The 25,932-nt window shown below is 41.5% G+C and overlaps 1 protein-coding gene across 11 annotated transcripts in view; it reads left to right on the top strand.

The window, feature by feature from the left end:
* The window catches only part of TTBK2 (tau tubulin kinase 2), a 183,122-nt gene that overhangs the window by 145,758 nt on the left and 11,432 nt on the right, over positions 1–25,932 (top strand). For all 11 annotated transcript variants that reach the window (XM_063794820.1, XM_063794818.1, XM_016928065.4 and 8 more), the window contains 2 exons: positions 663–1,251; positions 23,012–24,285. In XM_063794820.1, coding sequence (XP_063650890.1) covers positions 663–1,251; positions 23,012–24,285 — 1,863 coding nt within the window. The remainder of the gene's footprint in view (positions 1–662; positions 1,252–23,011; positions 24,286–25,932) is intronic.

Here is a 25,932-nt window from a genome sequence, read left to right as displayed (position 1 = left end):
GAAAAAAGTGTGGGATATATTTATGAATTATAGAAACTTCAGTAGTATTCGCAGCATTAAGACCTAATTTCCTTTAATAGTAGTCATGCCCTTCAATGGTGCATCTCTAGTGGCTACTATTGGTAATGAAATATTAGGTTAGAGGGACTGTGAATTTGACTAAGATGGTAATTACTGTTTCCCAAGACAATTCAGCCACTTCTGGCCTACTCCAATCTGGCGTCCATTTTAAACAATCCTTCACATAGCTGGTTCTTCCTCACATGGTAATCATTCATAGCTATGTTATGTAAGCACATGTCTACACGCTCACACGATCGAAAGGATGGATGGGGCATTGGTTTATACATTTTGAGTTGTGGCTCATATTGAGAATAAATATCAACATACAATAGGGATAAAAGCTCAGTTCAATAAAAAGTTGATTTGACAAAATAAGGGAACTAAAAAGGGCCTTGCTGAGGAAAGAACTGAGCTCCATCTTCCAAAGCAGGATGTGGCAGGTAGAGAAGAGCATTATCAATGCTGTGAAACTTTCCTTGTGTTTTATCCATCTTTTTTTCTCTCATCTTTGTGTCCATATTAGTTCTTTATGGAGCTTATATATTATATAATAAATGTTTCCTTAGGACAGTTGAGTAACTTCTTTCCATTTCCTTAAGCCTGGAGAAAATGCAGAAAGATACCAGTGCAGGAAAAGAATCTATTCTCCCTGCTCTGCTGCATAAGCCTTGCGTTCCTGCTGTGTCCCGTACTGACCACATCTGGCACTATGATGAAGAATATCTTCCAGATGCCTCCAAGCCTGCTTCTGCCAACACCCCTGAGCAGGCAGATGGTGGTGGCAGCAATGGATTTATAGCTGTTAACCTGAGCTCTTGCAAGCAAGAAATTGATTCCAAAGAATGGGTGATTGTGGACAAGGAGCAGGACCTTCAGGATTTTAGGACAAATGAGGCTGTAGGACATAAAACAACTGGAAGTCCTTCTGATGAGGAGCCTGAAGTACTTCAAGTCCTGGAGGCATCACCTCAAGATGAAAAGCTCCAGTTAGGTCCTTGGGCAGAAAATGATAATTTAAAGAAGGAAACCTCAGGTGTGGTCTTAGCACTTTCTGCAGAGGGTCCTCCTACTGCTGCTTCAGAACAATATACAGATAGGCTGGAACTCCAGCCTGGAGCTGCTAGTCAGTTTATTGCAGCGACGCCCACAAGTCTAATGGAGGCGCAGGCAGAAGGACCCCTTACAGCGGTAAGAAATTTGTTTTTATTATTATTCTCTGTTATCCACTCAAGGTGCTATTAAGAAAGGACTAACAGTTGATCAACTAAGATACTTCAGTACAGGCCTAAATTTTGCAGATGGCCCAGGGAGTGATTTTGTACTAAGTTCTATAGTCAACCCTCCAATATGAAATTTTTCAAAAAGTGAGGTCTTCTTTTATTATATCAAACTCAATACATGAAATGTCATTATAACCTAATTTTAGAATAACATTTTTGATTAGACTACAAGCGCTAGCTATCTATGTGTGTTTATATATGCTACAATTTTTTGAAGTTCCTAGCAATTTTTACTATACATTTACTGAGGAAGGCATCTATTTAACCCTTCATGGTTTGTTCTTTACACTGTACACTGTTGGGAGGCCTGAGCCTTTAATTCCCTTTCTCTTTCATAAAGTCCACCCAGGAATTTCTCATACTTCATATTCCTGTTAAACGGTAATTTTCTAACATTGATGGCCACTGTTCAAAATGCAGAGTCCCAGGCCTCACTTCCAGAACTTTTGTTTTAGCAGGTCTGGGGAAGAGCGTGCTCAGGAATCCTCATTTTAACAAGCAGGTAGAGGCGGCATTTATGATACAGGTCTTCTGCAAAGGAAACTTTTGAGGAACGACTATTGTTTATTTTCAGTTTTGGGCATTCAGCTGGAGAAGCCTGTTATCCTGTTACCAGTAAGCAGTGGTGCCCCTGGTGACTGTGTGAGGAGGAGCCCCAGAAAAGCCAGAGATGGCCAAGCAAAGCCATGAAAAGCCCCCAGGCTAAATAAGTAACTGTGGAGACAAATCTTAGGCACCCACAGGTACATCTGTCCTTATGTGATAAGAGCTACCAGGTTTCCTTAAATTCCATAATCATCTAGCAGTCCCCCTCCCCCAACTCACCAGAAACAGCATTGTTCCCCAAACTGAAATGTTTTCTATTAGAACACGATTCCACATCAAGTGCAAAACAGTGGGAAAAGATACCAGTGAAAATACATTTTGTGTACAGTTCTGAGAAATTTGCCTGTGCTCCAAAATAGGGAATTAAAGGCCTGCCTGCTTCTTCACCAGAGTTAGTTAGCAGGTCCCTCTTTCCTGGGACTGCTTTGTATAGTTAGGCAGGTTGTTTGCAGCATAAAGGAATCTAGCCAGGAAATAAATTAGGGCTGAAATCTACCCCAGACTTTGCTTTCCAAACGGTGCATCTTGGCACAGGGCTGTTTCCTTTTGGAAGGGAATTCTTTTCCAAATTGTACAAAGCTATCATGTGGGCTAGAGGTAGGTAACTACTACCTCCCTCCCTCCCTGCTCCATCCTTTCTCCCAACCCACCTTTCCTCTTTCCATTCATCCACTCTTTCCACTTTCCCAGGTTCACTTTGTTCTTTAACTCTATTATGCTGTGTACTAACTTTTGCTCTAGCATGTTTCCAGCAGCATTCTGGTGTGCCTCCCTTCATGGAGGCTTTCTAAAACCTTTGCTCCATTTCTCCTGGTATTTTTTGCCCTCTCTCGATGCTGTCCTATTTACAAAGATTGTGCTCATGGTTCTCTTACACTACTGCAGTGTTTTCTCTGACAAGTTGTTGATAGGCTTGTGTTCATGTATGTGATGTTTGACCTTATTTTTAGATATCTTTGAATTATTTTTCTTTCTTTCTTTCTTTCTTTACTGAGACACAGTCTCACTCTGTTGCCCAGGTTGGAGTGCAGTGGTTGATCTCGGCTCACTGCAACCTCCGCCTTCTGGGTTCAAGTGATTCTCCTGCCTCAGCCTCCCAAGTAGCTGGAATTACAGGTGCCCACCACCAAGCCCGGCTAATTTTTTTGTATTAATTGAAAGTCTCTAATGAAATGTCAGCTGCATCAATTGTATACTTATTTCTCAGTTTTTTGTTTCTATTTTAGAGGCAAGGTCTTCCTCAGTCACCCAGGCTGTAGCACAGTGGAATGATCATACCTTACTGTAACCTTGAGCTCCTGGGCTCCAGTGATCCTCCCATGCCAGCGTCCCAAGTCACTAGGACTACAGGCATGAGTCACCACACCCAGCTAATTTTGCTATATTTCAGGGATAGCAAGTTGGCACCAACCTGTCAGGTTGGCAATGAAAACTTACATCTAAACAGTTACCTTAAACAACCTGAAGTGATTTGTAATGGGGCTGTTGTTGTTGTTGTTGTTTTGTAGAGACAGGGTTTTTCCATGTTGCCCAGACTGGTCTCAAATTCCTGTGTTCAAGTGGTCCTCCCACATTGGCCTCCCAAAGTGCTGGGATTACAGGTGTGAGCTCCTAAACCTGGCTAATTTTTCAATCTTTTGCAAGATGGGGTCCCACTGTATTGCCCAGACTGGGCTCAAACTGCTGGGGTCCAGAGATTCACCTACCTCAGCCTGTCTATAATCTTGGGATTATAGACATGAGCCACTGTACCCAGCCAGTGCTTCATTTTAATATTACCTTTAGGAACAGTGTAAATGTGGCTGGGCACTAGTAACATCACCCATATGTTATCCATTGCCATTGCTGTGTAACAAATTAGCCCAAATTTAGCATCGTTAAACAACAGTCATTATTTCACACAATTTCTTGGAGCTAGAAATGCAAGAGTGGCTTAGTTCAGTGGTTCTAGCTCATGTGTGGTCTCTCATGAGGTGGTTGTCAAGCTCTCAGTCAGGGTTAATTTAAAAGTTTGGCTGGAAAGGGAAGATCCACTTCCAAGCTCACTCACATGACTGTTGGCAGGCCTCAGTTCCTTACTGGCTGTTAGCCAGAGGCTCTAGTTCCTCGCCATTTGGGCCTCTCCATAGTTGACATGACATCTGGCTTTCCCAGTGAGTGAGGTGAGAAAGAGACAGAAATGGGGGAAGAGAGGTGAAGAGAATGCATCCCCACCGAGATGGAAGCCACAGTGTCTTTTCTAATCTGTCAGAAGGGACATACCATCACTTCTGCCATATTCTATTAGTTACAAAGACCAACGCTGTACAATATATGAGGGTCTATATGAGGGTGTGAATACCAGGAGACACCTCTGGGTCATTGGGAACCATTTTAGAGGCTGTCTACCATATTACCTTACGTTTATACTTTACAGAATACTTCCCTATTTGATCTTAACTGCAACTCCATGGAACAAGCAGAGGGAATATTATTTTCTCTTTTCGTACCAAGGGCACTAAGCCTCAGGACAGGGAGAATCCATGAAGAGTCAGACGCTGGTAGACTAGACTTGGTGTTCCGTCCCTCGTGCCAGGAGATTACACCTTACACCAGTCTTCTGTCCCTACACCAGGGCATTGCCAGCATACTGAAAGACTTTCCTAATTGGCTTGTTTCTTAGAGATCGAGAAAAGGAAAGGGGGTTTAAAATAATGCACAAAGAAGGAACAGTACCAAAAGAAGAAGAGTAGCAGTATTTTTAATAATCTGTTAGCCAACATCTATTGAGAGAATTCCTCTGACTGTATTTACAGGACTACCAATACCAGCACTAATAAAATTTAAATTAGCAGTTAGTTGTATTGCCTTAATTATGTTTATTTCTTCATACCTGTGAAGTATCTGCTAAGTTCCAGGCTTTACACTATACTTCAGGGATAACAAGTTGGCACCAACCTCTCAGGTTGGCAATGAAAATTTACATCTAAACAGTTAACTTAAACAACCTGAAGTGATTTGTAGTGGGGCTGTTTACAGGAATGGGGACACAGACATATCTGTCTAGGACTTAGGAGTGGAATTTTGGATATCTTTATTTTCTCAACTAATTTTTTTTTAGCATGGTAATTAAAAATCTTTCTGGGAAGGTTAAGGAATGCTTCAGGCCGGGCGTGGTGGCTCACGCCTGTAATCCCAGCACTTTAGGAGGCCAAGGCTGGCGGATCACGAGGTCAGGAGTTCAAGACCAGCCTGGCCAAGTTGGTGAAACCCCATATATACTAAAAATACAAAAAATGAGCCAGGCGTGGTGGCAGCACCTATAATCCCGGCTACTCCAGAGGCTGAAGCAGAGAATTGCTTAAAAACCTGGGAGCCGGAGGTTGCAGTGAGCCGAGATTGCACCACTGCACAACAGCCTGGGCAACAGAGCAAGACTCCATGTCAAAAAAAAAAAGGAAAGAAAAAAAGAAATAGTTCCATGTGGCTTTCCTGGCAAAGCATGCTTTGCTTATTTGGATCCCTTGTATAAACTACAGTGACTGTGTGAAAGCTCATGGAGTTATTCAGAGCCTCCATTGACACAGGAATGATCCACATGTGTATTAATAGAGGTGTGCTTTAATAATGTGAAAAGGTGAAGGCTTTTTGGGTTGGTTACCATCTGTTTAACTTCTTAAAATGGATTTTGCAGCAGGGTTGAATGTATGTATATTGACTGGGGATTGGCCAAATGTCCTCTGTCTGACCATGAATTCCTATTTTTGATCTGGAAAATTTGGTCATTATAATCATAGGAAAGTTTTTTTTCCTATGAGATTACGTCTCTGGAATTGTATTTGATATTATACTTCAACCTATGTACAGTCAGAAAGGATCAGAGATTGGATGGACTGCACTGGAAAGTAAAGAAAGCCCATTTGTGAAGTGCTTGAGTACAGACTGGAATATCACTTGGGAGATTTTTGTGGAACCTCAGCATGCAATGGTTGATATACTCATGTGTGCAACATTTGTTGAGTGTCTACTGTGAGTTGGGTACTATGCTAAGTACCAAGAATAAAAAGCCCAGTTAGTCACCTCACTGCTTTCAAGGGTCTTCAATCTAGTAAAGAAACAGTTTAAGTGTTATAGGTGCTGTGATAGAAATTTTGTGTTGTAGAAGTTGGACTAGATTTATCCCTAAGTTGTCTTTATTATTATTATTATTATTATACTTTAAGTTCTAGGATACGTGTGCATGACGTGCAGGTTTGTTACATAGGTTTACATGTGCCATGTTGGTGTGCTGCACCCATCAACTCATCATTTACATTAGGTATTTCTGCGATGCCTCCCCCTGCCCCCCACCCCACGACAGGCCCTGGTGTGTGATGTTCCCCACCCTGTGTCCAAGTATTCTCATTGTTCAATTCCCACCTGTGAGTGAGAACATGTGGTGTTTGGTTTTTTGTCCTTGTGATAGTTTGCTCAGAATGATGGTTTCCAGCTGCATCCATGTCCCTGCAAAGGACATGAACTCATCCTTTTTATAGCTGCATAGTATTCCGTGGTGTATATGTGCCACATTTTCTTAATCCAGTCTATCATTGATGGACATTTGGGTTCCAAGTCTGCTGTTGTGAATAGTGCCACAATAAACATACATGTATATGTGTCTTTATAGTAGCATGATTTATAATCCTTTGGGTATATACCCAGTAATGGCATTGCTGGGTCAAATGGTATTTCTAGTTCTACTGTCTTCTACAATGGTTGAACTAGTTTACACTCCCACCAACAGTGTAAAAGTGTTCCTATTTCTCCACATCCTCTCCAGCACCTGTTGTTTCCTGACTTTTTAATGATCGACATTCTAACTGGTGTGAGATGGTATCTCATTGTGGTTTTGATTTGCATTTCTCTGATGGCCAGTGATGGTGAGCATTTTTTCATGTGTCTGTTGGCTGCATAAATGTCTTCTTTTGAGAAGTGTCTGTTCATATCCTTTGCCCACTTTTTGTTGGGGTTGTTTTTGTCTTGTAAATTTGTTTAAGTTCTTTGTAGATTTTGGATATTAGCCCTTTGTCAGATGAGTAGATTGCAAAAATGTTCTCCCATTCTATAAGTTGCCTGTTCACTCTGATGGTAGTTTCTTTTGCTGTGCAGGAGCTCTTTAGTTTTAATTAAATCCCATTTGTCAGTTTTGGCTTTTGTTGCCATTGCTTTTGGTGTTTTAGTCATGAAGTCCTTGCCCATGCCTATGTCCTGAATGGTATTGCCTAGGTTTTCTTCTAGGGTTTTTATGGTTTTAGGTCTAACATGTAAGTCTTTAATCCATCTCGAATTAATTTTTGTATAAGGTGTATGGAAGGGATCCGGTTTCAACTTTCTACATATGGCTAGCCAGTTTTCCCAGCACCATTTATTAAATAGGGAATCCTTTCCCCGTTTCTTGTTTTTGTCGGGTTTGTCAAAGATCAGATGGTTGTAGATGTGTGGTGTTATTTCTGAGGCCTCTGCTCTGTTCCATTGGTCTATATATCTGTTTTGGTACCAGTACCATGCTGTTTTGGTTACTGTAGCCTTGTAGTACAGTTTGAAGTCAGGTAGTATGATGCCTCCAGCTTTGTTCTTTTGGCTTAGGATTGTCTTGGTGATGCGGGCTCTTTTTTGGTTCCATATGAACTTTAAAGCAGTTTTTTTCCAATTCTGTGAAGAAAGTCATTGGTAGCTTGATGGGGATGGCATTGAATCTATAAATTACCTTGGGCAGTATGGCCATTTTCATGATACTGATTCTTCCTATCCATGAACATGGAATGTTCTTCCATTTGTTTGTATCCTCTTTTATTTCATTGAGCAGTGGTTTGTAGTTCTCCTTGAAGAGGTCCTTCATATCCCTTGTAAGTTGGATTCCTAGGTATTTTATTCTCTTTGTAGCAGTTGTGAATGGGAGTTCACTCATGATTTGGCTCTCTGTTTGTCTGTTATTGTTGTATAAGAATGCTTGTGATTTTTGCACATTGATTTTGTATCCTGAGACTTTGCTGAAGTTGCTTATCAGCTTAAGAAGATTTTGGGCTGAGATGATGGGGTTTTCTAAATATACAATTATGTCATCTGTAAACAGGGACAATTTGACTTCCTCTTTTCCTGATTGAATACCCTTTATTTCTTTCTCTTGCCTGATTGCCCTGGCCAGAACTTCCAACACTATGTTAAATAGGAGTGGTGAGAGAGGACATCCCTGTCTTGTGCCAGTTTTCAAAGGGAATGCTTCCAGTTTTTGCCCATTCAGTATGATATTGGCTGTGGTTTTGTCATAAATAACTCTTATTATTTTGAGATACGTTCCATCGATACCTAGTTTATTGAGAGTTTTTAGCACGAAGGGCTGTTGAATTTTGTTGAAAGCCTTTTCTGCATCTGTGAGATAAACATATGGTTTTTGTCATTGGTTCTGTTTATGTGATGAATTATGTTTATTGATTTGCATATTTTGAACCAGCCTTACATCCCAGGGATGAAGCCAACTTGATCGTGGTGGATAAGCTTTTTGACGTGCTGCTGGATTCGGTTTGCCGGTATTTTATTGAGGATTTGTGCATCAATGTTCATCAGGGATATTGGTCTAAAATTCTCTTTTTTTGTTGTGTTTCTGCCAGGCTTTGGTATCAGGATGATGCTGGCCTCATAAAATGAGTTAGGGAGGGTGCCCTCTTTTTCTATTGATTGGAATAGTTTCAGAAAGAATGGTACCAGCTCCTCTTTGTACCTCTGGTAGAATATGGCTATGAATCCGTCTGGTCCTGGACTTCTTTTGGTTGGTAGGCTATTAATTATTGCCTCAATTTCAGAGCCTGTTATTGGTGTATTCAGAGATTCAACTTCTTCCTGGTTTAGTCTTGGGAGGGTGTATGTGTCCCGGAATTTATCCATTTCTTCTAGATTTTCTAGTTTATTTGCATAGAGGTGTTTATAGTATTCTCTGATGGTAGTTTGTATTTCTGTTGGATGGTGGTGATATCCCCTTTATCATTTTTATTGCATCTATTTGATTCTTCTTTCTTTTCTTTTTTATTAGTCTTGCTAGCGGTCTATCAATTTTGTTGATCTTATAAAAAAACCAGCTCCTGGATTCATTGATTTTTTGAAGGGTTTTTTTGTGTCTCTGTCTCCTTCAGTTCTTGCCTTCTGCTAGCTTTTGAATGTGTTTGCTCTTGCTTCTCTAGTTCTTTTAATTGTGATGTTAGGGTGTCAATTTTAGATCTTTCCTGCTTTCTCTTGTGGGCATTTAGTACTATAAATTTCCCTCTACACACTGCTTTAAATGTGTCCCAGAGATTGTGTCACGTTGTGTCTTTGTTCTCACTGGTTTCAAAGAACATCTTTATTTCTTCCTTCATTTTGTTATTTACCCAGTAGTCTTTCAGGAGCAGGTTGTTCAGTTTCTATGTAGTTGTGCAGTTTTGAGTGAGTTTCTTAATCCTGAGTTGTAATTTGATTGCACTGTGGTCTGAGAGACAGTTTGTTATAATTTCTGTTCTTTTACATTTGCTGAGGAGTGCTCTACTTCCAACTGTGTGGTCAACTTTGGAATAAGTATGATGTGGTGCTGAGAAGAATGTATATTCTGTTGATTTGGGGTGGAGAGTTCTGTAGATGTCTATTAGGTCTGCTTGGTGCAGAGCTGAGTTCAAGTCCTGGATATCCTTGTTAACCTTCTGTCTGGTTGATCTGTCTAATGTTGACAGTGGGGTGTTAAAGTCTCCCATTATTATTGTGTGGGAGTCTAAGTCTCTTTGTAGGTCTCTAAGGACTTGCTTTATGAATCTGGGTGCTCCTGTATTGGGTGCATATATATTTAGGATAGTTAGCTCTTCTTATTGAATTGATCCCTTTACCATTGTGTAATGACCTTCTTTGTCTCTTTTGATCTTTGTTGGTTTAAAGTCTGTTTTATCAGAGACTAGGATTGCAACCCTTGCTTTTTTTTTTTTTTTTTTTTTTTTTTGCTTTCTATTTGCTTGGTAGATCTTCCTTCATCCCTTTATTTTGAGCCTATGTGTGTCTCTGCACGGGAGATAGGTCTCCTGAATACAGCACACTGATGGGTCTTGACTCTTTATCCAATTTGCCAGTCTGTGTCTTTTAATTGGGGCATTTAGCTCATTTACATTTAAGATTAATATTGTTATGTGTGCATTTGATCCTGTCATTATGATGTTAGCTGGTTATTTTGCCAGTTAGTTGATGCAGTTTCTTCCTAGCATCGATGGTCTTTACAATTAGGCATGTTTTTGCAGTGGCTGGTACCGGTTGTTCCTTTCCATGTTTAGTGCTTCCTTCAGGAGCTCTTTTAGGGCAGGCCTGGAGGTGACAAAATCTCTCAACATTTGCTTGTCTGTAAAGGATTTTATTTCTCCTTCACTTATGAAGCTTAGTTTGGCTGGATATGAAATTCTGGGTTGAAAATTCTTTTCTTTAAGAATGTTGAATATTGGCCCCCACTGTCTTCTGGCTTGTAGAGTTTCTGCCAAGAGATCTGCTGTTAGTCTGATGGGCTTCCCTCTGTGGGTAACCTGACCCTTTCTCTCTGGCTGCCCTTAACATTTTTTCCTTCAGTTCAACCTTGGTGAATCTGACAATTTTGTGTCTTGGAGTTGCTCTTCTCATGGAGTATCTTTGTGGTGTTCTCTGTATTTCCTGAATTTGAATGTTGGCCTGCCTTGCTAGATTGGGGAAGTTCTCCAAGATAATATCCTGCAGAGTGTTTTGCAGCTTGGTTCCGTTCTCCCCATCACTTTCAGGTACACCAATCAAATGTAGATTTGGTCTTTTCACATAGTCCGATATTTCTTGGAGGCTTTGTTCATTTCTTTTTACTCTTTTTTCTCTAAACTTCTCTTCTCGCTTCATTTCATTAATTTGATCTTCAATCACTGATACCCTTTCTTCCACATGATCGAATCGGCTACTGAAGCTTGTGCATGCATCATGTAGTTCTCGTGCCATGGTTTTCAGCTCCATCAGGTCATTTAAGGTCTTCTCTATGCTGTTTATTCTAGTTAGCCATTCGTCTAATCTTTTTTCAAGGTTTTTAGCTTCCTTGCGATGGGTTCGAACATCCTCCTTTAGCTCGGAGAAGTTTGTTATTAGTGACCTTCTGAAGCCTACTTCTGTCAACTTGTCAAATTCATTCTCCGTCCAGCTTTGTTCCGTTGATGGCGAGGAGCTGCAATCCTTTGGAGGAGAAGAGGTGCTCTGGTTTTTAGAATTTTCAGCTTTTCTGCTCTGGTTTCTCCCCATCTTTGTGGTTTTATCTACCTTTGGTCTTTGATGATGGTGGCCTACAGATGGGGTTTTGGTGTGGATGTCCTTTCTGTTTGTTAGTTTTCCTTCTAACAGTCAGATCCTTCAGCTGCAGGTCTGTTGGAGTTTGCTGGAGGTCCACTCCAGACCCTGTTTTCCTGGGTATCACCAGCAGAGGCTGCAGAACAGCAAATATTGCAGAACAGCAAATATTGCTGCCTGATCCTTCCTCTGGAAGCTTCGTCTCAGAGGGGCACCCGGCTGTATGAGGTGACACTCAGCCCCTACTGGGAGGTGTCTCCCAATTAGGCTACACGGGCATCAGGGACCCACTTGAGGCAGTCTGTCCATTCTCCGAGCTCAAACTCCATACTGGGAGAAACACTGCTCTCTTCAGAGCTGTCAGACAGGGACGTTTAAGTTTGCAAAAGTTTCTGCTGCCTTTTGTTCAGCTATGCTCTGCCCCCAGAGGTGGAGTCTACAGAGGCAGCAGGCCTTGCTGAGCTGCGGTGGGCTCTGCCCAGTTCGAGCTTCCCTGGCTGCTTTGTTTACCTACTCAAGCCTCAGCAATGGCAGACGCTGCTCCCCCTGCCAGGCTGCTGCCTCACAAGTTGATCTCAGACTGCTGCGCTAGCAGTGAGCAAGGCTCCGTGGGCGTGGGACCCGCTGAGCCTGGCGCAGGATGTAATCTCCTGGTGTGCCGTTTGCTAAGGCCTTTGGAAAAGCGCAGTATTTGGGCGAGAGTGTCCCATTTTTCCAGGTACCGTCTGTCACGGCTTCCCTTGGCTAGGGAAGGGAAATCCCCCAAACCCCTATGCTTCCCGGGTGAGGCGATGCCCTGCCCTGCTTTGGCTTGCCCTCCATGGGCTGGACCCACTCTCCAACCAGTCCCAGTGAGATGAACCAGGTACCTCAGTTGGAAATGCAGAAATCACCTGTCTTCTGCGTCAGTCATGCTGGGAGCTGCAGACTGGAGCTGTTCCTATTCCGCCATCTTAGGACAGAATCCCTAAGGTGTCTTTCAATACTGCATGAAGGGGCTAGAAAAGTGACTGTTTAATCCTGTAGCCATGTATATAATATGTAATTACAGGCCTGCCAAAAAATATTTTTGTTTTAGTCCATCTTTTCTGGGCTTCTATTCTTTGGATATGAATTGTGGCTTATGATTTTTAGTAGTCCCACAAAATTTTTATAATTGGAAACCCCTTTAAAGACACATTAAACTATCAATAATGAGTGACTTGTCTGGGGAGTGGGATGACAAGGTAAGGACAAAAGCAGCTTTTACTTTTCATTCACGTAGGTTTTGAGGCTTTAGGTTTTTAGTTTTGCCCACCTTTGTGGCAAAGACTGCTGCCTTCCCCACTCTTCCCCATCCACCCTCACCTCAATCCACATTGGCCAAAGTGGGAGATACCATGTATGGCCTCTTAAAAAAGTTATAATTGGCACATAATAATCATACATATGGTATGAGGTACATAGTGATGTTTTGGCACATACAATGTATAGTGACTAGATCAGTGTAACTAGCATCTACATCATCTCAAACGTTTATCATTTCTTTGTGTTGGGAGCATTCGATATCCTTTCTTCTATCTATTTGAAAATATATATTATTGGGCCAGACGCAGTGGCTCATGCCTGTAATCCCAGCACTTTGGAAGGCTGAGGCAGGTGGATTACCTGAGGTCAGGAGTTCGAGACCAACCTGGCTAACATGGTGAAACCCTGTGTCTACTAAAAACACAAAAATTAGATGGGCGTGATGGGGCATGCTTGTAATCCCAGCTACTTGGGAGGCTGAGGCAGGAGAACTGCTTGAACCCAGGAGGCGGAGGTTGCAGTGAGCAAAGATCGCACTCTGCGCTCCAGCCTGGGTGACAGAGTAAGACGCTGTCTCAAAAAAAAAAAAAAAAAAAAAAAATATATATATATATATATATATATATATATATATAATTGTTAACTGTAATCATCCTATAGTGCTATGGAACACTAGAAGTTATTCCTTCTCTCTAGCTGTAATTTTGTATCCTTTAACAAATCTTTCCCTATCTCCCCATTCCAGCTACTCTTTCCAGCCTCTAATAACCTCTCTTCTACTTTTTACTTATGTAAAATCAACTTTTTTTTAGCTTCCTCATATATTAGTGAGAACATGCGGTATTTGTCTTTCTTTGCCTGGCTTATTTCATTTAACATAACAGCCTCCAGTGCCATCCATGTTGCCATGAATGACAGGATTTTATTTTTTATGGCTGAATAGTATTCCATTGTTTGTTTATACCACATTTTATTTTATTTATTTATTTATTTATTTTTTGAGACAGCATCTCACTCTGTCACCCAGGCTGGAGTACAGTGGTGGTGATCTTGGCTCAGTGCAGCCACCACCTCCCGGGTTCAAGCAATGCTCCTGCCTCAGCCTCCTGAGTAGCTGGTACTACAGGCACATGCCACCATGCCTGGCTAATTGTTGTATTTTTTGTGGAGACGGGGTTTCACCATGTTGGCCAGGCTGGTCTCGAACTCTGACCTCAGGTGATCCACCTGCCTTGGCCTTTCAAAGTTCTGGGATTACAGGCATGAGCCACCGTGCCCGGCCAATATACCACATTTTCTTTATCCACTCATCTGTTGTTGTACACTTGGGTTGATTCCATATCTTGGCTATTGTGAACAGTGATGCAGTAAACGTGAGTGTGCAGACATCTCTTCAATATACTGATCTTCCCAGTAGTGGGATTGCTGAATTGTATGGTAGTTCTATTTGTAGTTTTTTGAGGAACCTACATACTTTTCTCCATAGTAGTAACTGTACTAGTTTACATTCCCACTGTATTACTCTGTTTTCATACTGCTGATAAAGACATACCCAAGACTGAGCAATTTACAAAAGAAAGAGGTTTAATTGGACTTACAGTTCCACATGGCTGGGGAGGCCTTACAATCATGGTGGAAGGCAAGGAGGAGCAAGTCACATCTTACATGGATGGCAGCAGGCAAAGAGAGCTTGTGCAGGAAAACTCCCCCTTATAATAACCATCAGATCTCATGAGACTTACTCACTATCACGAGAACAGCATGAGAAAGACCTGCCCCCATGATTCAGTTACCTCCCACTGGGTCCCTCCCACAACATGTGGGAATTCAAGATGAGATTTGGGTGGGGACACAGCCAAACCATATCACCCACCAACACTGTATTTGAGAGTTCTCTTTTCTCTGCATCCTTGCCAGCATTTGTTATTTTTTTGTCTTTTTGATGATAGCCATTTTTACTGGGGTGATACAATATCTCATTGTGGTTTTTATTTGCATTTCCCTGATGACTAGTGATACTGAACATTTTTTCATGTATTTGTTGGCCATTTGTATATCTTCTTTTGAGAAATGTCTGTGTAGACCATTTGCCCATTTTCTAATCAGATGTTTTTCTTTCCTTTTTTTTTTTTTTTTTTTTGGCTGTTGAGATGTTTGAGTTTCTTAAATATTCTGGATATTAATCCTGTTAGATGAATAGTTTGTAGATATTTTCTTCCATTTTGTAGGTTATCTTTTCACTCTATTGACTGTTTCCTTTGCTGTGAAGAAGGTTTTCCTTTGCTATCATCCCATTAGATGAATAGTTTGTAGATATTTTCTTCCATTTCGTAGGTTATCTTTTCACTCTATTGACTGTTTCCTTTGCTGTGAAGAAGGTTTTTAGTTTGATATAATCCAATTTATTTTTTTGTTGCCTGTGCTTTTGAGGTCTTATTCATAAAGTATTTTCCTAGACCAGTGTTCTGAAACATTTACCCTATGTTTTCTTCTAGTAGTTTTGTAGTTTCAGGCCTTGCATTTAGGTCTTTAATCCATTTTGAGCTGATTTTTATATAAGGTGAGAGATGGGGGTCTAGTTTCATTGTTCTGCATGTGGATATCCAGTTTTCCCAGCATCATTTATTGAAGAGGCTGTTCTTTCCCCAGTGAATGCTGTGGTGCCTTTGTCAAACTCAGTTGGCTGTAGATAAATGGATCTATTTCTGGATTCTCTGATCTGTTCTGTTGGTCTATGTGTCTATTTTTATGCCAGTACCATGCTGTTTTGGTTACTATAGCTTTGTAGTATAATTTGAAATTAGGTAGTGTTATACCTCCAACTTTTGTTTTGTTTTCTTTTGTATTTTTGCTTAGGATTGCTTTAGCTATTTGGGGTCGGATTGTTTTTCTATTTCTGCAAAAAATGTCATTGGTATTTTGATAGGGATTGCATTGAATCTGTAGCACTTCAGATACTATAGGCATTTAAACACTATTAATTTAGCAATATTAATTCTTCCAATACAAGAGCATGAGATACCTTTCCATTTTATTGTATGTCCTCTTCAGTTTCTTTCATTAGTATTTTCTGGTTTTACTTGTAGAGATCTTTCACTTCTTTGGTTAAATTTATTCCTAGTTATTTTATTTGTTAAGCAAACAAATAAAATACAGAAAATCTAGTAGATCCTGTAGGTTTTCTTCATTAAAAAATTTTATTTTTGTCTGCCTGAGTTATTCAAAAGACCTGTCTTCAAATTCAGAAATTCTGCCTGGTCTAGTCTGTTGTTGAAGCTCTCAATTGTATTTTTTATTTCATTCATTGAATTCTTTTTTTTTTTTTTTTTTTTTTTTTGAGATGGAGGCTGGCTCTGCCACCCAGGCTGGAGTGCAGTGGCATGATCTCAGCTCACTGCAACCTCTGCCTCCTGGTTCAAGCAATTCTTCTGCCTCAGCCTCCTGAGTAGCTGGGATTACAGGTGCCCACCACCACACCTGGCTAATTTTTGTATTTTTAGTAGAGATGGGGTTTCACCATGTTGGCCAGGCTGGTCTCAAACTCCTGACCTCAAGTTATCTGCCCACCTCGGCCTCCTAAATTGCTGGGATTATAGGCGTGAGCCACCACACCCGGCCCATTTAATTCTTTAGTGCCAAGGTTTCTTTGGTTCTTTTTTATGATATCTATTTCTGTTGAATTTCTCATTGAAATCATGAATTGTTTTTCTGATTTAACTGAATTGTCTATCTTTATTCTCTTATATGTCACTGAGTTTCTTTAAAATTATTATTTAGATTTTTTTCTGGGATTTTGTATAATTCCTTATGATTGGGGTCTTTTACTGGAGAATTATCATTCCTTGGGTGGTGTCGTATTTCCTTGCTTTTTCATGTTTGATGTGTCCCTATGTTGATTTCTATGCATCTGGTAGAACAGTTGACTCTCCAAATTTTATGGAGTAGATTTCACAGGGAAAGACTTGGGTCTTGGGGTATCAGTTGGGTGTGGTGCCTTCGCTTTGATGCTAGGTGGATGCAATAATGTAGTCTTCATGCAATTTCTTCAGCTGTAACCCATGCTGGTGATGTTTGCAAGTGTCTCGGTGGCCTAAGGTGAGAGTTTGTGGCAGTGTTGGCATGGTTTTTCTGGGTATGGTCTCACCAGGCTGCTTCTCAGGTCAGGGTCTGCATGTGCACACAAGTGGGTCAGCCAGTTTGGAGTCTGGCTCACTGGGGTTGGAGCCACAGTACTGTTACTCTGGCCAGGGACATGGGCTCATGGCTGCTGGGCTGGGCTGGGAGGCACACCTGCCAGGGGCAGGCTCAGCAGGCTGTTTCTCAGGTCCAAGGCACAGGTGTGCAGCCGCTCAGCTGGCCTGGGGGTGTATCTGCCAGGAGCTGGCCTGAGCCAGCTGTCCCTGAGTGCTGGCAAATACACTGACCTGAAGGTGGGTCAGCTCCTCAGGGGTTTGGAAGCCTCTCCTGCTCAAGGGTGTGTCTGCCCTATGTGGGACTGCCAGACTGTTTCTCTACCTGGAAGTGTGCATGGCAGGGGTTAGTTTTCCTGCTGTGCAGGACTCAAATCACAGCTGATCCTGAGCCCAGGCTCCAAGCAGTCAGGGTCATGACATTGTAGCCACCAGCCACCTGTGTGAGCTTGAGGGAATGAAGATGGAGTCCAAGGGCTGGAGAGGTGCAGTGGCTTCTGGCCCCCGGAACAGGGTACACTCCAGAAGTAGCTCTGGCCTTAGGGTGGCACTAAGCTGTGGCAGCTTGGCTCATGGGTGGGCGGGAATGCTTACCTTGTTCTCCTAATCTGGAGCAAAGCAGCTGTGTGAATTTTTAGCAGCTCTCCAAACTAGGCTCCAGGCTCCAGGCTCGCGAGGACTGTTGGTTTCTCTTGTAGTAAGGATTGTAGGTGTTTGCAGTGGCAGTGAGGGCTGATGAGGCTGTTCTGCTTACCTTTTTCCCGCAGCAGGAAGTCCCTCCTGACTCCAGCCCAATCTGGGCTTGGGTAACGGGGCGGCAGAGGCTGGGTGCCTCCATGCTACCTTCTTGGGCTTCTTCTTTTTTTTTTTTTTTGAGATGGAATCTCACTTTGTCACCCAGGCTGGAGTGCAATGGCATGATCTCGGCTCGCCACAACCTCCGCCTCATGGGTTCAAGTGATTCTCCTGCCGCAGCCTCCCAAGTAGCTGGGATTACAGGCATGTGCCACCACGCCTGGCTAATTTTGTATTTTTAGTAGAGACGGGGTTTCTGCATGTTGGTCAGGCTGGTCTTGAACTCCTGACCTCAGGTGATCTGCCTGCCTCGGCCTCCGAAAGTGCTGGGATTACAGGCATGAGCCACCGCGCCCAGCCTATAATTTTCAACATTTCTATAAAGTATTATATAAAGCTGCTTTAGACAAAAAAGGTCTATGGTAGAATTTGAATGGCTAAAATTTAACTTCTTAATAGGCCAGGCTGTATTAGGTACCAATACATTATTCTATGTATATCTCTGCTCAATTATTTGTCTTTGTCAACAAACAAAAATGAGACATAGAAATTTCATATACCACATTCTTTTCATTTGGAAGAAAGGCTATTTGGAATGGATGTTGAATTTCACAGTTTTTATTATCTTAGTAACATTACAATCCTTGAATGAGAGAAAAGTAAAAGGATAATCTGTAAGTTAAAATGCAAATGGTAGTTGGTTTGCAGCTCATTGTTTCTCACTAGTGGCTAGTTTGAAACATGGGGTGACTGAAAAATAGTGAGGCTGCTTTACCTGAACTATTAAGTAAGACACTAATTTTGGTCAAACAGTACTAGGCACTAATAGAACTAAGAAACTATGAAAGAAATGGAAAATATTGAGATCCTTTTCTAATTCTTTAGAAAGATGTACATGATACAATTACAGAACAGAAGAAAGGAAATGATTGGATTAATGCCATAATGAAATGTTTGTGAATTATGGAAATTAAAGATATAAAAGATGCATGTGGCTTACTGGCAGATTATTTATTTGGTCCATTTGTAGAGCGCCCCAAGTATGAGAACTGCTTTTATGTCTTTATAGTTTAAGGAAGCTCTTTGCAGCTACACTTAGAATTAGCTTTCTCTTCTCTATACTCAACTACTGATCTTAGGTTTTCTCCTTTTATTTTGTCAGATAATGTTATTGCAGACTCAGTTTCCCCGACTTTGAGAGTATGTAGTACATGTCAGTAGGCTGTACTGTGCTGTGCACAACTTTCAAAATCCTGAAGTCCTATGTATGACTTCTTGGCTGTGTTTTTCCTCATTTGTGAATTTGTATTAGTAATAGTACTCTAACCGGGCACAGTGGCTCATATCTGTAATCCCAGCACTTTGGGAGGCCTAGTCAGGAAGATCTCTTGAGCCCAGGAGTTCAAGACCAGCCTAGGCAACATAGTGAGACCCTGTCTGTGCAAAAAATTTTTTTTTAATTAGCTGGTGTGGTGCTACATGCCTGTAGTCTCAGCTACTTGGGAGTCTGAGGTGGAGGGATTGCTTGAGCCCAGGAGTTAGAGGCTGCAGTGAGCTGTGATTGCACCACTGCACCTAGCCTGGGTGACAGAGCAAGACTCTGTCTCTAAAAATAATAATAATAATTTAAAAATGATAATAGTACCTGATTAAAATATAAAGAAGCTATGAAATGGGGTTTGTAAAAATGATCTGGGAAATATGAAATTTAAAGTACTATGGAAATATTATATGAGAGTAGTTTATGAACAGTTTATCATAATTGCTCAGAATCTTTTCAAGAAAAATTCTCCCATCTGGTGATTCATATATATTTTTATTGTTGTTGCTTTGGTGTTTTGTTTTTTTTGTTTTTTTTGTTTTTTTTTGAGGCGGGGTATTGCTATGTTGCCCAGGCTGGTCTGAAACTCCTGGGCTCAAGCAATCTTCTGCCTCAGCCTCTTGAGTAGCTGGGATTACAGGTACAGGCCACCATGCTTGGCTCATATATATTTTCTATGTATAAAATTGCCACTCTTTTTTTTATACCATATGTATGTGCACATTTATATCCTGAATCTAAAATGAGTTAATCTCAGAACTGTAGAAATTAACCCTAGCTTCAATCTCAGAAGACCAATGGAGTTTTTTGTTTGTTTGTTTTGTTTTGAGACAGAGTATCGCTCTGTTGCCCAGGCTCGAGTGCAGTGGCACGATCTTGGCTCACTGCAACCTCTGCCTCCCAGGTTCAAGCCATTCTCCTGCCTCAGCCTCCAGAGTAGCTGGTATTACAGGCACCCGCCATCACCCCCAGCTAATTTTTGTATTTTTAGTAGAGACAGGGTTTCACCATGTTGGCCAGGCTGGTCTTGAACTCCTGACCTCAGATGATCCGCCCACCTCAGCCTCCCAAAGTGCTGGGATTACAGGTGTGAGCCACCGCGCTTGGCCTGGAGTATTATTTTTATGGCACTGCTGTGTTCATTTTGACTAATGTACTTAGAATTACATATAATAATTAGGTGACTGGTTTTTTTTGTTTTTGTTTTTCAGACAGGGTCCAGCAATCTGGCTGTGTCACACAGGCTGGAGTACAGTGGCATGATCTTGGCTCACTGCATCCTCTGCCTCCCAGGTTCAAGCAATTTTCCCACCTCAGCTTCCCGAGAAGCTGGGATTACAGGCGCCCACCACCATACCTGGCTAATTTTTTGTATTTTTAGTAGAGACAGGGTTTCACCATGTTGGCCAGTCTGGTCTCAAACTCCTGACCTCAGGAGATCCGCCTGCCTCGGCCCCCCAAAGCGCTGGGATTATAGGCAAGAGCCACCACACCTGGCCCGATTTTGAATATAGGTTATCATCTCCCTTGGTATTTGACATTTAATATAATTTCTTACACTTGCTTTTCTTATCATGGTCACTTTTGGGTGCATTTACTAAGAAGTAAATTTTGAAAAGTGAATTACTATAAATTTTAGATTTCAACATCACTTTCAAAATATACTAGAAAACTGCCATCTGTCTAAATATATTTTAGAATAATTAAAACAGAAATATGAGATAACTTCCTGAAGGAAAACAGTACCAATAGAACCTAATGCTTTTTCCCAAGGTCATTTTAGATTTGTGCTTATTCTAAGAGTTTAGCTCTAAACCCAAATTGCCTGTCTTGGATTAGCCTGAAGGATCCTCAGGACCCTGGTTGCATTTGGGAGCTATTCCAGGACATTAGTTAGGTGTTTTTTTTCCTGGGCTGGACTTAGGACAAGCTTTACATGTCCATGAGCTTTACAGATCCATGTCCAACTAATAGTATTCCTGATACAAAGTGAAATAGATCTGAACATCTTAGCTGACCCTGGAAACACATGGTTTCTTGGTGTCTTTGGACTAGAGATCGACTCTAAACTAAATCTCCTATGACTAATCCAAATTCATTTTGCATTGTATTCAGACCAATTTCTGTAGTTTTCCTAGAACTTAATGGGTCTCATTAAGTGATTTGAACTTACTTGATTTCTCAAAAAGACTGTTTTTCTTTATTAGTTTATATAGTTATTTTCAGCCTACTTACATGTCACTTTAGGTGACGTGAAAATAATAAAAACTTTAGGTATCTTAAGGAAGGACATTCTTATTAGATATTGAATCTTATTCATATAGAATTAAAATTACCTCAGTGGAAGGGGGGTAGATTTTCACTTCTCATAGGCTTGATTTTTTTTTTTTTTTTTTTTTTCTGAGATGGAGCTTCACTCTTATTGCCCAGGCTGGAGTGCAATGGCACAATCTCGGCTCACCACAACCTCTGCCTCTCGGGTTCAAGCGATTCTCCTGCCTCAGCCTCCTGAGTAGCTGGGATTACAGGCATGTGCCACCACGCCCAGCTTATTTTGTATTTTTAGTAGAGACGGGGTTTCACCATGTTGGCCAGGCTGGTCTCGAACTCCCGACCTCAGGTGGTCTGCCCACCTCGGCCTCCCAAAGTGCTGGGATTACAGGCGTGAGCCACCGCACCCAGCCCGCTTGATCTTTAAAAATTGGTCAGGTGTGGGCTGGGTGCGGTGGCTCACACCTGTAATCCCAGCACTTTGGGAGGCCGAGGTGGGTGGATCACCTAAGGTCGGGAGTTCGAGACCAACCTGACCAACGTGGTGAAACCCCGTCTCTACTAAAAATACAGAAATTAGCTGGGCATAGTGGTGGGCACCTGTAATCTCAGATACTTGGGAGGGTGAGGCAGGGAGAATCACGTAAACCCAGGAGGCAGAGGTTGCAGTGAGCCAAGATTGCACCATTGCACTCCAGCCTGGGCGACAGAGCAAGACAACATCTCATAAAAAAATAAAATAAAATAAAAAATTGGCCAAGTATGGTGGCTTACACCTTTAATCCAAGCTCTTTGGGAGGCCAAGGCAGATGGATCACTTGAGCTCAGGAGTTTGAGACCAGCCTGGGCAACAGGTGACACCCCATCTCTACAAAAATGCAAAAATTAGCCAGATGTGGTGGTGCATGCTGTAGTCCCAGCTACTCGGGAGGCTGAGGTGGGAGGATCACTTGAGCCTGGAAAGCAGAGGTTGCAGTAAGCCAAGATCATACCACTACACTTCAGTCTGGGTGACACAGTGACCGTGTCTCAAAAAAAAAAAAAAGAAAACATTAGAGAAATCATGAAACATTAGTAAATACCTTTGTATGTCTTTACTTGTAGGAAGATATAATCCTAGTATTTAATAGAATTTATGGAAAACAACAAAATGCATGCAAATTTGGAGTTTTTCAATGAACAATTATTTGCCAATAATTTTTTCCTGTAATCCTGTATCTGGATTCTGGCAGGAAATAGATGGCATACTCAAAGGGACTTGGAGAGAATTTAATGTAAGGAATTTTTTACAGACGTATGGGCAGAGTTAAGAGAGCCAGTGGGACCAGCAACAGAGGGAGCCATTCCTACCATGAGTCCTGAAAGGGGAGTAGAAGTGGGTGTTCACAGAACTTGGTGAGGGTAGTAGCTGAGAGAGAGGCCATAAGAAGGGAGCTGTGGCCGGGATAGTGGAATGTAGCTGTCACTAGTGCCACAGTCCTCAGTGGGGAAGCAAGGAGAATCATTACCCAGCCCCCTCTTTCCTCTAACCCTCTGATTGCCTGTTGGTGCCATCCATTGAGCAGATCTAACCACAAATCAGAAAGCCAGGAAACCCAGGTGGTGCAGTCTGTAGAAATTAGTCTTCCAGGGCATACAGCACACCAAAGAAGGGGCAGGGATAAACCTACAGGGAGAGACTGTTCTGCACAGTTTCTGAGTAGGGTAGCTTGAGTGTCATTCATTGTTATTCAGAATTGTTCATTTTTCTTATAAGTTGGGCAGACCTGGTCAACATCTGTGTTCTTCCTATAAATTAGAAGTTGAGGTGTTAAATCTCAAAGCATGCATCTTTGTTGATATTTTACATAATTGCATTTTAATTTTTTCTTCCCCTTCTCCAGATTACAATTCCTAGACCTTCTGTGGCATCTACACAGTCAACTTCAGGAAGCTTTCACTGTGGTCAGCAGCCAGAGAAGAAAGATCTTCAGCCCATGGAGCCCACTGTGGAACTTTACTCTCCAAGGGAAAACTTCTCTGGCTTGGTTGTGACAGAGGGTGAACCTCCTAGTGGAGGAAGCAGAACAGATTTGGGGCTTCAGATAGATCACATTGGTCATGACATGTTACCCAACATTAGAGAAAGTAACAAATCTCAAGACCTGGGACCAAAAGAACTTCCTGATCATAACAGACTGGTTGTGAGAGAATTTGAAAATCTCCCTGGGGAAACTGAAGAGAAAAGCATCCTTTTAGAGTCAGATAATGAAGATGAGAAGTTAAGTAGAGGGCAGCATTGTATTGAGATCTCCTCTCTCCCAGGAGATTTGGTAATTGTGGAAAAGGATCACTCAGCTACTACTGAACCTCTTGATGTGACAAAAACACAGACTTTTAGTGTGGTGCCAAATCAAGACAAAAATAATGAGATAATGAAGCTTCTGACAGTTGGAACTTCAGAAATTTCTTCCAGAGACATTGACCCACATGTTGAAGGTCAGATAGGCCAAGTGGCAGAAATGCAAAAAAATAAGATATCTAAGGATGATGACATCATGAGTGAAGACTTGCCAGGTCATCAAGGAGACCTCTCTACTTTTTTGCACCAAGAGGGCAAGAGAGAGAAAATCACCCCTAGAAATGGAGAACTATTTCATTGTGTTTCAGAGAATGAACATGGTGCCCCAACCCGGAAGGATATGGTTAGGTCATCCTTTGTAACTAGACACAGCCGAATCCCTGTTTTAGCACAAGAGATAGACTCAACTTTGGAATCATCCTCTCCAGTTTCTGCAAAAGAAAAGCTCCTCCAAAAGAAAGCCTATCAGCCAGACCTAGTCAAGCTTCTGGTGGAAAAAAGACAATTCAAGTCCTTCCTTGGCGACCTCTCAAGTGCCTCTGATAAATTGCTAGAGGAGAAACTAGCTACTGTTCCTGCTCCCTTTTGTGAGGAGGAAGTACTCACTCCCTTTTCAAGACTGACAGTAGATTCTCACCTGAGTAGGTCAGCTGAAGATAGCTTTCTGTCACCCATCATCTCCCAGTCTAGAAAGAGCAAAATTCCAAGGCCAGTTTCATGGGTCAACACAGATCAGGTCAATAGCTCAACTTCGTCTCAGTTCTTTCCTCGGCCACCACCAGGAAAGCCACCCACGAGGCCTGGAGTAGAAGCCAGGTAATGCTGTGTGCTCTCCCTGTGTTAAGTGTGTAACACCATTTCTATATCTGCTTTATTGTAGTCCACCAATGGCAACATTTCTGTATTGCCCCCTTCTCAGTATCTTTCTTTCCTGCCTTTCCCAGGCCTTACAGCCTAGTGCAGTAGAAGTAATCAGATTTTTTCCAATTTATTGGAAAAAATTTAGCATACTCTACCTACCCCTGATCAGTTTATGGAAGAAAAGGAAACCAAACAAAGTATGTTGCATTTCCCTTAAGCTTGCTGCCTGACTTACACATAACATAAAATTTAGCATCTTTTGTTTCGTTTGTTTTTGAGATAGAGTCTCTCTCTGTCACGCAGGCTGGAGTGGAGTGACTCAATCTCAGCTCACTGCAACCTCTGCATCCCGGGTTCAAGAGATTCTCTTCTGCCTCAGCTACCCAAGTAGCTAGGATTACAGGCACCTGCCACCACGCCAGGTTATTTTATTTTATTTTTTTAAACTAGAGACAGGGTTTCGCTATGTTGGGCAGGCTGGTCTCAAACTCCTGGCCCCAAGTGATCCACCTGCCTTGGCCTCCCAAAGTGCTGGGATTACAGGCTTGAGCCACTGTGCCCAGCTGTATCTTAATCATTTTTAAGTGTACAGTTCAGTGGTATTAAGTACATTCACATTGTTGTGTTACACTTAATATTCTAAAGTTATAACACTTTCATTTGGATTTATATCAGCTTAATTTCAATACCATGCAGAAACTCTGCTCCTTTCAGTCTCCATCTCCACTCCTTTCAGCTGTTGATGTTACAAAATTACATCTTTATACATTGTGTGTTCAAACACATAAACTAATAATTTTTAAAATGCATTAATCTCTTAAATTATGTAAAAAACAAAATGTGGAATTTTAACTGTCCATGTGTTTGCCTTTATTAAGATCTTTATTTATTCATATGGCTTCAAGTTCCTGTGTGGCGTCCTTTCATTTCAACCTACAGGACTCCCTTTAGCATTTCTTGCAAGAACAGGTCTGGTGGTAACAAACTCCCTTAGCTTTTATCTGAGAATGTCTTAATTACTCCCTCATTTTTGAAGGACAGTTTTGCCAGATATAGGATTCTTAGTTGACATTTCTTTTAGTATTTTAAAAGAAGTACTTTAAAGTACTAAAGTACTTCCAGCCTCAATGTTTCTGATGAGAAGTGTTCTGATAATTTTTTTGAGAATCTCAAGATTCTCTGTCTTTGTCTTTTGACAGTTTAATTATAATGTGTCTCATTGTGGGTCTCTGAGTTCATCCTACTTCGAGTTTGTTGAGCTTCTGGGATGTTGTATATTCATGTCTCTTATGACTTTTGGGGAGTTTGCAGCCTTTTTTCCTTTTTTTAAAGTATTCTCTCTGCCTCTTTCTCTTTTCTCCTTCTGGAACTCCCACAATGTGCATGCAAGTCTGCTTGATGGCCCCACAGGCCCTTTATTCTCTGTTTACTTTTCTTTACTCCTTTTTTTTTCTGTACCTCAGACTCAATACTTTCCATTGTCCTGTCTTCAAGTTTGCTGATTTTTTCTTCTGCCTGCTCAAATCTGCTTTCGAATCCGTCTAGTGAATTTTTTATTTTAGTGATTGTACTTTCTAGTTCCAAATTTTTTTTGGTTCTTGT

This window comes from Pan troglodytes, chromosome 16, assembly GCF_028858775.2.
Source record: "Pan troglodytes isolate AG18354 chromosome 16, NHGRI_mPanTro3-v2.0_pri, whole genome shotgun sequence".
Taxonomy (NCBI): domain Eukaryota; kingdom Metazoa; phylum Chordata; class Mammalia; order Primates; family Hominidae; genus Pan; species Pan troglodytes.
The sequence above is the reverse complement of the archived record's forward strand: the minus strand, read 5'-3'. Positions and strand labels throughout refer to the sequence as shown.